Below are 16,252 nucleotides of genomic sequence, written 5' to 3'. Positions count from 1 at the left end.
AACATTTGATTGTGTTAGAGAAGCAGATGAACAAGTTACAAACATTGTTTAGCCAGGGAGGACTTCTTTTACAAATGCATTTCACAAGGTTTTAGAGAGTCCCTATAGCAATCTTTTACCTTCAGTGTGTCGGTGTAGAATACTTTAATGGTACAATCGAGTAGCGATACTGCTAGCAGCCTCTGATTAGGGCTGTAGCACACAGACAGGATGTCTTCATCCAGCTGCAGAGTGCGAATATGATTCAAAGACAGCCTACAATTAGGGAAAAACAGAGCACAGGTCAAGATCAGCCAGACCAGAAGTAGTTACATTATATATGTATCAATTAGAATATGAGGAAACACTGGGAAAACTCAGGCTATTCAGCCTCAAAAGGAGACAGTTGAGAAAGAAGTATTTGAAATAGTAAATGGGATAGAGACAGTAGATTTGGAACACTACTTCAAACTAGAGCAAGGAAGCACAGGTTCAAGCTACCAAATGGAAAATTTAGCAAATGGCATCAGGACGTTCTTCACACACTGCGACCGACACATGAAATAAACTTCAGGATAGGGTAGTGGTGTTGAACAACCTGGAATCAGTGAAGAAACAGTTAGTTATGTGGGTGGACTGTTGGCTCTTCGTTCTATATTTTTGGACCCTCTCGGCTTTTCTTTTCTCGGTTTCCCCTCACTTGGCCCTGCTAGTTTTCAGCTCTCCCCTCTCGAGTTCTTTACTCCTCCCGATTCCTACCCCAACCTAGCACTAGTCTTTAGCTTCTGTTTTCTCCTGCTGCTGTCCCAGGCTTGAAACCCGCCCCCTTGCACACACAACAATCCTCGGTGCCGCTCTTGGTATTTTCTGATGGACTCAGCAGAGCACCTGTCACTACCTACTTGAGAGCAGTAACTCCTGGCCCCATCCTTTCCGATGATCCCGCTCAGCATGTGCACTGGGGGCTCAACTCACCAACCTCCTTCCCATCCCACTTACCCCACCTACCACTCCTTCCCAGACTCGCTCAACGGATTAATAAGCATCGCTCCTCTTTGCATTTCCCTCCAGATTTGCTGCTCACTCACAAAAAAGGCCCTTGCCATCAATGACTTTATGATGGATGACAGCAGAAGTCAGGATGTCAATACAGAATTATCGAAGCATTCCCACCACACTGCTGTGATGGCAGCGTGGTCCTTATCACTAAGTCACACTTTGGTCTCTCCTCCTACTCCCCTGGCACCTTCTCCTTCTTCGAACACCTCACCTTGTTCCAGCCCACTCGCCTCTAACATCTTCACTGTCTTCCACCCCACCCACAAAACCCCCCCCTCCCCCCACCAAGCCACACCGCAAGATATCTTCCTCCTCCTCAGCCTGTGCGCTGAGCAACTCCTCATCCTTTGTGATTTCAATCTCTACATGACCTCCCTTTGCCCTCTCCCCTCCGAATTCACTGCAGTCTTACCTTCCCTAAAGCTCTCCCTCCATATAAACCCTCCTACCTAGATTCACACCAACTTCTTTAACCTCGCCATCTCCCGAGGCCCCTCTACTCCCGTGGACATGATCACTGACGCGGCCATCTCTGACCACTTGTATTCCTCACCACCCAAATCTGCCTGACCGCTTCCAACCCCACTTACTGCAGCATCTACACCTGGTAAAAACTCTACCCCAAGTCACTTACAAACACATTCTTTAATTTCCAACTGCCAGTCATTTGCTATAAAACCTCTGTAAGCAGTGACTTGTTCAGTCAATCCCTCAACTTCATCTTCGACACCCTCATCCCCAGTAAAATTTTCACTGTCTCCCATTATAGCTGTCCCCCTTGGTACAGCCCCCATCTTTGCTTCTTCAAGTCCAAGGGCCGCAAACTTTCCACAATTGTCAAACCTTTCTGTCATCAGATCTGACTTGACCACAACAAGCTCCAGTAGGCCTCACCCTGAGCTGGTTTTGACACCATATTCCCCCTTTCACTCCCATCAGTCCATTCATGCTTTTTCAGACTCGATCACCCCAATGCTCTCTTGGCCAGCCTCTCATCCTTCACCTTCCGTAAACTACAGCTCATCCAAAGCTCTGCAGCCTACATCCTGTCTCACATCAAATCCTGCTCACTCATCATCCCTATCCTCTCTGAAGTATATTAACTCCCAGACTCCCAATGAGAATTTACAATTCTCATTCTTATGTTTAAATTCCTCCATGGCCTAAGCCTTCCCTATCACTGTGACCTCCTTCACTTGTACAATTTCCCCCCCTCAAACTCTCCATTTCTCGGACTCCAAACTCTTGTATTCCACCCCCTCCCTTTTCCTCAACACTGGAGGTTGCGCTTTCAGTTACGCTCTGGAATTCTCAAAATCCCTCCTCCTCTCCACTTTCCTTTCCTCCTTTAAGACACTCCTTAAAACCCACTTCTTTGACCAAGCTTTTGGACACCTCTACTAATGGCTCGCTCTTTGGCTCAGCACCCACTTTTCCACATGTCTCTGTGAAGTACCCTGTTTTTTTTTCTATGTTAAAGGCACTATATAAATGCAGATTTTTGTTGTTACATGGGATGAGTAAATGCTAACAGGCTATCCGATTGCAAGTGGCATCACAGTTGAGCCGATCCTGTCTTCGCCCAATGTCTGCACGTGCATTTCCATGTATTATCAACAACCACACATTTTTGGTCGTAAATAAACTAACAATAATGATGCTTTGTGTCGGTCTAGTCCAGTATTACCACAGTAGCGACCACAAGTGGAAACCCTAGCTGATTTTGTTGAGGAGTGTTGAGACCAGTTAACTCAGCACAGACTGATGGTCAGATCTGGGCCATTCTGGGACTGTGTAGTTTAGCTACTAACTGGATAAACGCACTTAGCTATAATGGGAGCCCAATCAGCTTTAAACCTTATTTGCTGCTTGATTTACTTTTCCCCACATTCCTCACCTTGTCTGGGTAGAATTTTCATCCTTCACCAACTCAAATTCCCAAAATTTCACCGTCTTGTCAGCACTTCCAGTAACAAAACCACGCTAGAACAAAGAACGATTAATAAAATGTAAAAGCGGTGTAATGAACATTTATAAAATATTTGTGAAGGAATTGGGTTCTTCAATGTATAACATTGTTTTTTCATCTCACGTTTCAATTACAATCTAACCCAGAGATGATGACTGTTTCCACTTTGCGATTGAATGCCATTGCACATTTCTCATTTACAGGGAGGGATGGGGGAAGATGAGATGCAATACCTCACCATCGTAATTTATTTTCTTTATGCTTCGGAGAAGCAATTTATTAAAAATCAGTTGCCAAGATGCTGCAGTATTATTGGAAAGCTGTTTGAAATAGAAAAAGTTAAATGGTTATAGAAAAAGGGCAGGGGAGTGGGAGGTGTTTTTAAAATTTATTCATTCATGGGATGTGGGAGTTGCTGGCAAAGTCAGCATTTATTGTCCATCCCTAAATGCCCTTGAGAAGGTGGTGGTGAGCTGCCTTCTTGAACCGCTGCAGTCTGTGAGGTGAGGGTGCTCCCACCGTGCTGTTAGGGAGGAAGTTCCAGGATTTTGACCCAGCGACGATGGAGGAACGGCAAATTATTTCCAAGTCATGATAATGTGTGATTGAAGGGGAACTTGGAGGTGGTGGTGTTCCCATGTGCCTGTTGCCCTTGTCCTTCTAGGTGGTGGAGGTCGTGGGTTTGGGAGGTGCTGCCGAAGAAGCCTTGGCGAGTTGCTGCAGTGCATCTTGTAGCTGTTACACATGGGACAAAGTTGATAGCTCGTTCAGAGAGCTAGCACAGGCATGGTGGGCCAAATAACCTCCTTCTGTGCAATAAAATTCTAAGATTCTATTGTTGGAATCATTGCAAAGACTGTTTTCTCTACTACTGGCAGAACAGTTAAGGCCATCATGTTACTTGACTTTGGACATCGATTGAGGCTGTTACTGCCATTTGCACACCACTGAGTTTTGGCATGTAGCTGTGGTGCTGAGACCCTCAAAGCTATCTGCCACAGATGTAATGTTTATTCAGGTAGCAGCTAGGCTTTAGTGCTCCCTCCCCACCCAGAATACTACACATTGATATATTAAATTATATATTGGCTGAACAGCTCCTCTGATGTAAGGTTTAGATAACCCCTGCACTTATAAACCAGACTCCATTTCTACATATTTCCTTACCCGCTGACAAAAAAAGTGGCCTCATTTTCAACAGGCTAATTTTTAAATGGTACATTTACTAGATCCTGTCTTTGTGGCTGAGTAATTACAGCTTATATGGTATGGATTACAAGGACGTTTGAGTAAGGGTAATGCAAGGGTATTTTTCAGATCTCATTTAAAAATAAACTATACAGCTAAAATCTTGCAGAATGGATTACCTGGTCTGGTGCCAGTGAAATGGACCACACTGCTCTGTCATGGGCATCAAATGTCTCCAACAAATTTCCTGAAGCTAAATCAAAGAGCTGTAGCTTTCCAGACTACAGAGAAAAAAGCAGAGACAGTAAATATGACTACATTTTATATATAATCTAATTCAGCTGTGTGGTAATATTCAGAGCTGTAATCCATATAGATTAACATCTCTTATTTGCTGTCTTTTATTTTCTGTCATGAAGAAACATCTGTTGATGATTTAAGACCATTTATTTTAAGAGTCGTAAGTTTTCTTGTTACGTTAAACACCTAAATTTTCTCGCTCCCTTTCACCGACAAACTCGTCAACAATCAGAAAGTTGACCAGGTCCTCGCACATATACATGTGAATTCCCTAGTTTAACAACAATTAGAGTGCTTCGGGATGATGAGCTCCTAGAGGATTCAGTGGAAGCATTTACACAGGCTCAATCTAAATTCAACCTGGAACTAATTGAAGCGACATCCCCTTCACAAACAGAAATATCTTAAATTCAGTGGAACACAGATCCTGGTTACCATTTTCAACTTGGCTGACACATGAGGGACAATGATAACATTTCGCTTCAATATGATCTTCTTTTCCTCCGAGAACAACCAATGACAGCAAAATAATGTAACATTTCTAAGCGACAGCTACTGGTTTTTGTGGAGACTTTCAAAACACTGTTACTAACATTTGCATTTAACTGAACTGCCCAGAAAATGAGATTATGAGTGTGTCTCCTGCATTAATTCTATTCAAAGTCAAGAACTAACAGGAATGATCAGATTATTTTTCAAAAGGAAAGATGACCTATTTAAAAGATCAGAAGTTGGAACTGTCAAGACTGGCAATTACAGGAACTGTGATTTATACTTACTATATGTATTAGCTTCCTTTTGCTTCCACTAGGTACTTCAAATACAGAAAAGCTTGTTTTAAGTAGCAGATACCAATGTCACTCTCATGTGAGCAGTTAAAGGGCTTCCTTATAGGATCACTTGGTAGCTGCACTGCGCAGTGACTCAAAGAGCCATACAAACCCAGATAATGATGCCCAGTATGAGTTGATGCCTTCAGAAGGTGAGATTTTTTTTTCTAAAAAGGCTTACTTATAGCCAAGGTCATTTCTCTTCAATTTATTCCAATTTACCACAATAGGTGAAATATGGATGTTAGAATAAAATTTTGCTGGACAAGATTTTGCTGGAAAAGACACAAACAACAAATTCGCTGACTGGGACTAATTGAATCACTGCACAGTGAGACATGCCACGCTTACGCATGGCTGGAACAAAGTTCGTCTCGTGTCCTGACTGGGACTAATTGGATCACTGAGGACTAACAAGGTTCACTGGTATCCTATCATCGAACTAATCACTTGTATCCTATTATCGAACTAATCACATTCTGCCGGGGAACAAGACGGAACGAAGACCTGAAGAGGCAGAATTGGCACCACAAGTGTGTAAACTCCTGACTGGAGGAAAATAACGATATGCGCTAATAAACGAATTGATTGGATGAATGTAAATGATCTAAAACCAACTTCTTGGAATTGTATATAAGCTCGGCATGTACTACAATCGGGGAGAAGGTGCTCTCGCAGACCGCGTGGTTGCAGACTCTTCTCCCAGAGCTCTGTCATTTAATAAAGTTGTCTCTCTTACTCAAAGTCTAGTTTCCGAGGAATCATTTTTCCTACAACAAATTGGCGCTGCGAGCAGGGTGCCACGGAGCTGAACAGTCGCTCGAGTCAGTGACCAGGGTGAGTAGTCAGATTTTTGACCACCCATAAATCAGACACTCGACAAGGCGACTGAACGGCAAAGTGGCACCAAAACGAATCTGGGACACAGACTGAGTGGGTAAGAGACACTACTTGATTTGTATGTGTGTATTCGTATTTGTGTAATAGTAACTAAGTAACTAAGAAAAACCTCGGATCAGGAGGACACTTGTCTCAGACACCGAGCCTCAGGCCGGTTGTTAAGAGGGCAAATGCCCCACGCGAAGGCCAGGACCATGAAGTAGGTGCCGAGACTCCAAGGTGTTCTAAAGTCGTGATACTAGTCGAGTACGGTTAACATTTTTCTGCATTATATCATGTTGCTAAGTGAACTAGGAGATTATTAGTGTCGGTGTTGTAGGACCCTGATCAGGTAAACAGACACCGGGGAGGGGTAGAAACCCCGTCCAACAAGCAAGCGTTACACGTCCAGGCAGTTTTGAGAGAAAGACAAACCCGGATCTCTGAGAACGCTGGCATAGAGTGCGACAAGAAGCTCGGGTATTCTCAGAAGGAAATAGGGGGGCTCTCTAAGGAACAGATCTCCAGACACGAAGGAACGATCGGTGAAGCAGCGGCGATGTCAGGTGAGGAAGTTAAGAGGGGACCTTCGGGCTCCCTCACATATTCTTATATGACAAACCGACAGTCGTTAATTAAGAAGATGCAGAAAGACGGGTGGGATGTGTCACAGACTTTAGAACTCCAGAGAAGCTGGTTGACTAAACAGACAAAGGATAAAACCAAGAAGGCAGGAGTGTTATTAGTACACCAACTAGCAGGACTCACTGAACAAGTAAACGTAATAAAGAAAGTTGCACACAACAAAGTACAGATGGTTACGGAACTAGAGACAAAGGCGAAATGTCAAGCAAAGATTATAAAGGAATTAGAGTGCAAGGTATACGAGGGGGGGGCGAATGGGGACTTGTCCAGACACCACCTCCCTTCCCCCATATTACAGTGCAGAACCAACAGCCCCTGCAGGCGAGGGGGATGTTGAAATAGTCGAGATGGCTCCTGTGAGTCGGGGCGGGACATTGGCTAATCCCACCGCCAGTACCCAATAAAGGCGGAGGCCAGGAAGGCAGTCGTGGACATAGTGAAGGGGCTAGTAGAAAGGGGTATCCTGAGGGAAACCACGAGCACTACTAATTCCCCCACATGGCCAGTAGAGAAACCTGATGGGAGCTATAGGTTGACTATAGACTATACGGCCCTCAACAGGGTCACTCCTAAATTACACCCCATCGTTGCCAGCCCCTCAACAATTTTGAATGCGCTATCCCCTGAACAGAAGATATTCACCGTTTTAGACATAGCTAACGGATTCTGGCCACTCCCATTAGATCCGGAATCACAAGAGAAATTTGCATTCACAGTAGGGGATAAACAATATACGTGGACCCGATTGCCACAGGGATTCCATAATAGCCCAGCTATTTTTCACCGCGTCATGAGTGATATCCTAAAACAGATAGAAGTATCTAAAGGAAGCACTATTTTGCAGTACGTCGACGACATACTAATAGCCTCGGAAACGAAGGCAGACCATCTGGCAACCCTATATTTAGTACTAAGGGCCCTAGAGACGGCTGGCCTCAAGGTAAGCCCTAAAAAAGCACAGATAGGAAAAACTCAGGTCCTATACCTGGGACATCTAATCTCCCAAGGACTTAAAGAAATGCCACAGGACAGGAAACACGCTGTCCAGGGCATGCCAAGACCCGTAACAGTACGTGGAGTCAAGAAGGTACTGGGGCTCTTTAATTAGTGTCGAAATTTTATCCCGGGGTTAGCTAAATTAGCAGAACCTATACAAAGATTAATGAAAGGGGGTAAACCCGCGTTGGAACCGATAGATTGGGGACCGGAACAAGAGGAAGCTTATACTCAACTAAAGTCTGAGCCAGTATCAGCCCCAGGGCTAGGACTGCCAGATATGAGTAAGGACTTCCACATACATTGCAACAATGAAGAAGGGTTTTACACAGCAGTAGTTACACAGGATCATGGGGATAAAAGAAGGCCCGTCGCCTACTATTCCACAGCGGAGGGACCGGTAGTCACAGGGCTCTCCCGGTGCATAGCTGCATTGGATTGTGCGGCTTGGGCAGTAAAGGTTAGTGAGCCGATAGTAATGACAGGAAACATTATATTGCACACTAAACACACTCTGGTAGAGATGCTGAATACCGGGAAATTAAGATCCGTCTCGAACATGAGACGTGCCAAGTGGGAGGCCGTCCTCCTCCCTCCGAGTAAAGCAGTAACCATTGTTAGAGACACAGGGGAGAACCCGGCAGAAGGAATACTGGGAACTGGGGAGCCCCACAACTGTGGGGACGTAGATATGAACCTGGAAGATAAAAAGACACCCCTTTAGCGACAGCGGAAGAGACGTTGTACGTAGATGGTTCACGCAAGTATATAGATGGGCTGCCCCGAACGGGGTGGGCGGTGGTTAATGGCGAATTAAAAACCGTAGAGTCAGGACAGATTGATGGAGGCCTATCGGCCCAAGTGGCAGAGCTAGTGGCTCTCACCAGGGCACGAGAGTTGTCAGAGAATAAAATCGTGAACATTTACACAGATAGTAGGTATGCCTTTGGGGTGGTCCACGATTATATGACTGCATGGGGTAGGAGGGGATTCATTAATACGGGAGGCAATCCCATAAAACACCAGCTGAGGATAGAAGCCCTCCTAGAAGCTAGCGACAAACCCCAACAGGTAGCAGTAATTAAGATTAAGGCACAGCAGAGGGAACCGGACCGGACTAGCCTGGACTGGTTAAATCACCAGGGGAACCAGGCTGCGGACCAAGCAGCACAAAGGGCACTAGAGCAAGAAAGGATCGAAGAAGTACCAATAGCCGCTGTGAGCAGCTCCGAGGATGAGATAAGTATGGACGAACTCCATGAGGACACCCCCGACGTCGAAAAAGGTACGTGGGAAGAACAAGGCGCAAAGCAGGAAAGCGATAATGTCTGGCGAAAGGATAACAGGGTAATGGCCCCCAAGTGCATTCAAAATACGCTATTAGAACTCCACCATGGGCTTGTACACTCAGGGAGAGAAGCGATGATGGGAAGCCTCAGCAAAGAATGGTGGTGGAAGGGGATGGGAAGAGATATCGCGAGATACTGCCATCGATGTATCACCTGTGCGCAGCATAACCCCGGGCGACCCATAAAAGTCAAAATGGGACATCAACCAAGGCCACGAGGGCCCTGGGAGCATATACAAATAGACTTCACAGGTCCCCTTCCACCGTCACACGGCAAAACATACTGCCTCGTGGTCACAGACCAATTCACCCGCTGGGTAGAGGCTTTCCCCACGTGAAATTGCACCGCTTTGACGGTTGCCAGAGTCTTAGCTGAAGAAGTAATCCCCAGGTGGGGAATACCAATTCAAATGGACTCTGATCAAGGTACCCACTTTACCGGGAGTGTCATAAAAACAGTATGCCAATTAATGGGAATTAAACAAAAATTCCACATCCCATACCACCCTCAAAGTTCGGGCATGGTGGAACAAATGAACCGAACCCTTAAAAATGCATTGGCAAAGGCAATGCAGACGTCGGGGAAAACCTGGACTGAAGTATTGCCCATTATCCTAATGAAGCTGCGAGCCACTGAAAACCGAATGACAGGCTTGACCCCTTATGAATTGATGACAGGAAGGGCGATGCAATTGCCAGAAGGCATCATAACAGGTTGGGCCGATGTAGGCCCTTTAAAAGATAGACTAAAACGATACGTTCTGGAACTTATCACTCAATTAAAGGAGATGCGAAAGAATGTCCGCGATAATCAGGAGGACAAGGATCGGGCACAAGAGCTCACAATGACGGCTTATGTTCCCTCAGTGGGTAGTAAAGTCATGGTGAAAACTCTGCCCAGCAAACCAGGGTTCGCCCCAAAATGGAGTGGGCCATATGAAATCATAATCAGTGGGGATACCTGTGCCTGTCTAGACATAAGGGGTAAAGGAGTATGGAAGCATTGGACACAATTGAAAGTATATAAAGACAACTGACTGGCTACTTTCTGAATCTGTTTTACAGGTGATCTGCATACCCTTTGTCATAAAATTCCTGTAAAGACTGGACTGTAGTGATATATTAATCATGCTTAGAGTATTTCATATTGTCACGGGAAGCGCGGTACCCCATTTACGTAAAGAGAGAGGATTGCATGTAAATACCTTTCTGTATATGTCATATATGTCTATGCGAAAAAAATGGGCCAAAGCTCCTGCTGGGTGTGCGCCCATGTGCCCACCCATACAGGGGGAGGAATCCCATTAAGGCCTATCCCCTTTAAGGTAGAGGAGATGGTAGGGTGGTTATTATACTCTAATACCACCTGGAATAAGGAGGATACCATACAAACCCAAAATAGCTTGAATCCAGATCAGCTGGAACATGAGTGGAAACAGGCAGGGTACAAACTTTAAAGGATGGTTTCATCCCCAGTACGATAATCGAAGGTATCCAGAAGAGCTATTAGTCAGCACAGGGGGAAAACTAAACAATGCAGAGGGGGAAGTCTGCTTGGTAAACTATGACAAGACAGGGTTAGTGGTTGGATGGAGTAAGTGCAAGTATAATTACACTTTAACCAAAACCAGTACTAAACCACCAGGTGCCCTAGAATGGCCCTACGTGGGAACGTTTAATGTATCCGAAGTGCTAAACCGGACTAGCAATCTACCCTGGAGGGGAATACCTGGGATCATGTATCAACTTTGGAACAAATTTGAGGCCTATAATAATACCTATTTCATTTGCGGATATAAGGCGTATCCGTGGCTTCCACGAACCTGGACTGGGTCATGCTATATAGGCTACGTAGTACCATACATCCATTATTTATCCTCCCTAACCCACCACTACGGGTACCAGTCGTTATGGCAACCAGCCAAGCGTGTTAAGAGAGCTATTACGGAAACTGAAAGATTCTGGGCTATAGCATTCCCCTGGTACGGAACAGGAAAAATAGCAAGGGAATCCATAAACATGGCAGCAGTGCTCGAACAAATAGCCAACGATACGGCTGAGTCCCTGAGAGAAATGAGTGCCGAAATGGTGGCGATCCGGACCACCGCCTTACAGAATAGGATAGCCCTAGATTATCTGTTGGCGGCGCAAAGAGGCACCTGTGCCCTGATCGGGACAGACTGCTGTACATGTGTCCCAGATAGCTCCGAGAATATCACGAGCCTAGCAAATCATATCCAAGAAGAAATAAAGAAGCTCCATCAACCCACAAGCACAGGGTGGCTTGATTGGTTGCTAGGGAAAACCGGGTGGGGAGCGTGGATGATGCAAGGGATAATAATAATAGTTGTAATTTGTATGTTGATGTGTTGTGCGCTGAGCCTTATAAAGTTGTGTTGCCAAACTGCTATGAAAACCGTGATGCCGATCGCCTCTATCGAGGAGGAACACACCAACCTGCTACCAAGGGACGAAGAACACCAATACGACACTGTCGAAGGAACAACCGAACCCCCGGACATAAGCCAGTGGCTGTAAGCACCGACATCCAAAGATGTGCGGGTTAGGTTGATTGGCCATGATAAAAATTGGCCCTTAGTGTTAGGGGGGATTAAATACGTGGGGTTACGGGGTTACTGGGATAGGGCTTGGGTGGGATGGCTGTCGGTGTAGGGACCGGGTGCTAGGGTTTGGATGATCAGCCATGATCTCGTTGAATGGCGGAGCAGGCTCGAAGGGCCAAATGGCCTACTCCTGCTCCTATCTTCTATGTTTCTATGAAAGGGGGACCGAGGATGGTCATCTGGGAGCAAATGAATCGTGCTCCAGGACCAAGAGGAGGGATTGTTAGAATAAAATTTTGCTGGACAAGATTTTGCTGGAAAAGACACAAACAACAAATTCGCTGACTGGGACTAATTGAATCACTGCACAGTGAGACATGCCACGCTTACGCATGGCTGGAACAAAGTTCGTCTCGTGTCCTGACTGGGACTAATTGGATCACTGAGGACTAACAAGGTTCACTGGTATCCTATCATCGAACTAATCACTTGTATCCTATTATCGAACTAATCACATTCCGCCGGGGAACAAGACGGAACGAAGACCTGAAGAGGCAGAATTGGCAACACAAGTGTGTAAACTCCTGACTGGAGGAAAATAACGATATGCGCTAATAAACAAATTGATTGGATGAATGTAAATGATCTAAAACCAACTTCTTGGAATTGTATATAAGCTCGGCATGTACTACAATCGGGGAGAAGGTGCTCTCGCAGACCGCGTGGTTGCAGACTCTTCTCCCAGAGCTCTGTCATTTAATAAAGTTGTCTCTCTTACTCAAAGTCTAGTTTCCGAGGAATCATTTTTCCTACAACAATGGATAACAGGTTTTATGTGCATTTTAGATGCTGCATAAAGCTATAATTGCCTTATTGTGTCAGCACGAATGAACTAACTTTGAATTGGAAACATTGTCACAACAGCTGCTCTAGAACTTTGCAAAGAGAAGCAGGTCCACCTTACCTTAGTTCCTAAGATAATTTGTCTATCCCCAGGAACAAAGAGAGAGCAGAGAGAGTATTCACAAGCCATGGTCCTGATACACTGCAGAGTAGACCTGGGGATTAGCAAAACACGGCTATCAGGGTCTGCTCGACAAACAGTGCCCACCTTTTAAGTGTATAAAACCGATTTATCACTCGAACTTGGAAATTGTGTTATAACATAGACAGTGTACTTCATTGGTTTCCCAATGTTGTCAATCAAAAAGATGGTCTAGACTAGTACAAACAAACCACAGGAATTGAATCTACATATATGCAAGTTGAATATTAGTGAATCTACATCTGTGCATGCCTAATATAAGCAAGTTGTTACATTTTTAAATAAAAATTCTAAATTTTTCATTACATAGCTGATAGTGCCTACCTGCAACTTTGGTTACATGCAACTTTACTATGTACCCTGATTGATTGCACACAAGAAGTTTTTACTATACTAGTACAATGCTACTCAAATAGATTCTGAAACTGCAGGAAGGCAGAAAGTGACTCCCCCACCCATTAGTAATGATTAGGGTTACCTACGGAGACATTTGATATACAGTTCAGTACTAAATTATCCTTTCCCTTATATGTTAGTTGATCTCCTGTGGCATTGCTCAAGTGGAATCTTGACCAAGGGTCTGATTTTAACCCGAAGCAGCTTTTGACCAGGCAGGGCGAGTGCGGAACGCGGAAGTTTCAGGCCTGGAGTATTTTAACTGCCGGGCCTAATTTAAAGGCCACCAGTTAACTTCCCACCCAGAACGGGGGTGGGGAGGAGGATGCAGAGCAGTTGCTGGCAGGCAAAGATTGGACAGTCGGTTTCCATGCAAGTAGTGGGGAAGGGGTTTCAGGAGGGAAGAGGGGAGTACATGGCAGGGGATGCCACAACTTTCCTTGTGGGTCCCGGAGGAGCACTCCTGCTCATCCTGGCCACACAAAGGACATTCTTTGACTTACCTGGAGGGCACCTTTGTCATTCGCACCAGCTGCCGACTTGCTTCAGCCTGGTTGGAAAGCTACGGCACCCTCCCCACTCAGGCACCAGTCAGAATGCCGTTGGGGGTCCTGCTGACATAATACGACCCTAATTTGCATAAACAAACACGCACACACTTCATCCATCGAGCATGCTGTTCGCTTCATACTGCATGCTGTCAAACCATGAGCAGGAGGACGATAGTGGACGAGGCAACGCAAGAGTGGAACGGCCCAGAGGCCAAAAAAAAAGTGCTTTTAGCATTTAAAAATACAAGAGGAGAGTGAGTCTTAAAACTTAAAAATGTACAAAGAGCTATTCATTTTAAAATAAAATCTTTAAGACATATTTTGTCCTTGTACAAGACCTTGGTCAGGTCTCAATTAGAATACTGTGGCCAATTTTGATCTCCTCACATGGTGGATGATATTAAGGCTTTAAAAAGGGTGCAGAGGGCCACAAGATTAATTCCCAGTTTAAAGCACCTTAGTTACCAAAATAGGCTCAAAGCACTGGGTATCCATATTTTAGAGACGTGTAGACTATGGGGTGATTTGATCGAGGTGTATACGATGATGAAGGGAACAGATTGTGTTTGTGTAGTCGGTTTTTCAACTAAATAGGTTAAGGTGGTCTGGGGGTCACAATCTTAAATTATATTAAGGCCAAAACGAGACTAGATGTTAGGAGATGGTTCTTTTCCCAGAGAATAGTGGACCTCTGGAACAGGCTGCAGGCTCGTGCAGTGAACGCTGATTCTCTGAAGTCCTTCAAGCGAGAGCTGGAACTGTTTCTGGCTAGGGCAGAGATTAACTCATACAAAAATTAGGTACTGTATAACATTAATCAGGACCAGAGTGGTCTCCTGGACTAGTTTTGATCATCTAAGGGGGCCGGAGATGAATTTCCCAGTTTTTGCCCCCTTAATTGGTTTGGGTTTTTAATCTGGTTTTTCATCTCTCCCAGCAGATTATATGGCTTCCGAGTGGGGTGGGGAGCAATGTTCCCTCTTACGTTTTTTGGTGCCATGCGGCCCCTTCAAAATACCATGCATGCGCAGTTTTTGTATTGAAAAGTTGGCAGTGCGGGTTCCCTGGAGAACCGCCCGCAGAGCTTAAAGGGAACTTTGGTGGGGAGTGAATAGCCCAGAAATTCGGGTCTCCACGGGTGAGTACGCACGGGGTACTCACCCGTAGGCCCAATGGAAGTGCCGGTTTCCTGCATGCACTGCGCATGCGTGGGAAACCAGCACTTCCGTTCCCCTGAAAGAAAGGGTTCAGAGGTCGAATGCGTGCGCAGGAGAGGCTGCACGTGCGCATTGAACTTCGTTATTTTTGCAGGTTTTCCCAGGAGGGTAAGTCTCCAGAATTGACACATTTAAAAAGCAGTCGCAAGACCTGCTTTTTACAAAGTGGTGAATTAATTAAAATTAAAACATTTTTTCCACAGGTTTATTATTTTTAAATACTTTAAAGAAAGGTAAGTTTATTTTTAGCCCCGTTAGAAAATAAAATTATTTTTTTCAAAAATTTAAATTATTGTTTAAAATAGTTATTTCATGTAATTTATATAGTTTATTTAAAAAATGTGATTTAAAAAAAATTTATTTGAAGATTTAGTGATGTTTTGGGGCCCGTAGTATTTATAAGTTTTGACAGCTCTTCCTGTCAAACTTATGAATGGAGCATTCCCTGCTCCAATTGGCTCCTCATGGCCCAAGTGATCCCAGGGGACGCTTCGAACTAACTGCACCCCTGGGATACGCAAGCACTGCTCGCCGGCAGTTGGAGCAGGCCCAGGATCGGAATTCCACGCAGGCTCACAGCTCAACGGCCGGCGCACAAGGTAAGTGCAGGTCGGGGGCTTGCACCCGCGGGAAGCCCCCGACCCGAATTTCTGGGCCTATATATTGAGATGCACAAACATTGCAGTTGTGTGGGGCAGGCTGGATGGACCAGAGGGTCTTTTCCTGCCGGTCATTGTTTGTATGTTCACAGCAGGCCGTATTAAGGGGCGGAAGGACAGCCTGAATCCTGCTGAAAGTGGCAAATTTAAAACTATTAAGAGATTAAATCAATTGTTCTAAAATTAAAAACAAAACAAATCTTAAATTTAAAAGTTGAAAATTAACGATAACAGTAATTTACCCGAGAAAAAAACACATTGCGGATAAAATACCAAGGTGACATCCAATCTGCTAGATAGCTCAGAGAGTTGTTGCACAGTCACCCATGACTGTCTCGGCTCCTCTTTGCTGACAAGTTTACATAGGTGAAATCTGTATTAAATGTGGACACAAGGGGTAGGATTTTCATTCAGGAGTTGGGTGGGAGGCGGGACTACAACTTTCGGAGTTGTAGTCCCGCCTCCATCGAGATGCGGCCAATCCACGCGATTTTAACTTGATTGACCTTGTTGAGCCCGCCCAGCGGGCTCAGCAGGCCAATTAAGGGCCACCCGGCAACAGGTGACGTCACAGACTGAAATTTCATCTGTCAAGAGGTTTTGACAGATGAAATATCAGCGTTTCAC

The 16,252-nt window shown here is 45.1% G+C and overlaps 1 protein-coding gene across 6 annotated transcripts in view; it reads right to left on the bottom strand.

The window, feature by feature from the left end:
* wdr3 (WD repeat domain 3) overlaps positions 1–16,252 on the bottom strand; it is a 79,341-nt gene that overhangs the window by 23,102 nt on the left and 39,987 nt on the right. For all 6 annotated transcript variants that reach the window (XM_086006785.1, XM_086006790.1, XM_086006784.1 and 3 more), the window contains exons 12-15: positions 12,722–12,815; positions 4,375–4,476; positions 2,936–3,021; positions 120–255 (exon numbers count right to left, since the gene is read on the bottom strand). In XM_086006785.1, coding sequence (XP_085862911.1) covers positions 120–255; positions 2,936–3,021; positions 4,375–4,476; positions 12,722–12,815 — 418 coding nt within the window. The remainder of the gene's footprint in view (positions 1–119; positions 256–2,935; positions 3,022–4,374; positions 4,477–12,721; positions 12,816–16,252) is intronic.

Source organism: Somniosus microcephalus, chromosome 14 (genome assembly GCF_052327205.1).
Source record: "Somniosus microcephalus isolate GS21.2 chromosome 14, FLI_Smic_1.0, whole genome shotgun sequence".
In the NCBI taxonomy this organism is placed as follows: domain Eukaryota; kingdom Metazoa; phylum Chordata; class Chondrichthyes; order Squaliformes; family Somniosidae; genus Somniosus; species Somniosus microcephalus.
This window is presented reverse-complemented; position numbering and strand designations above follow the sequence as displayed.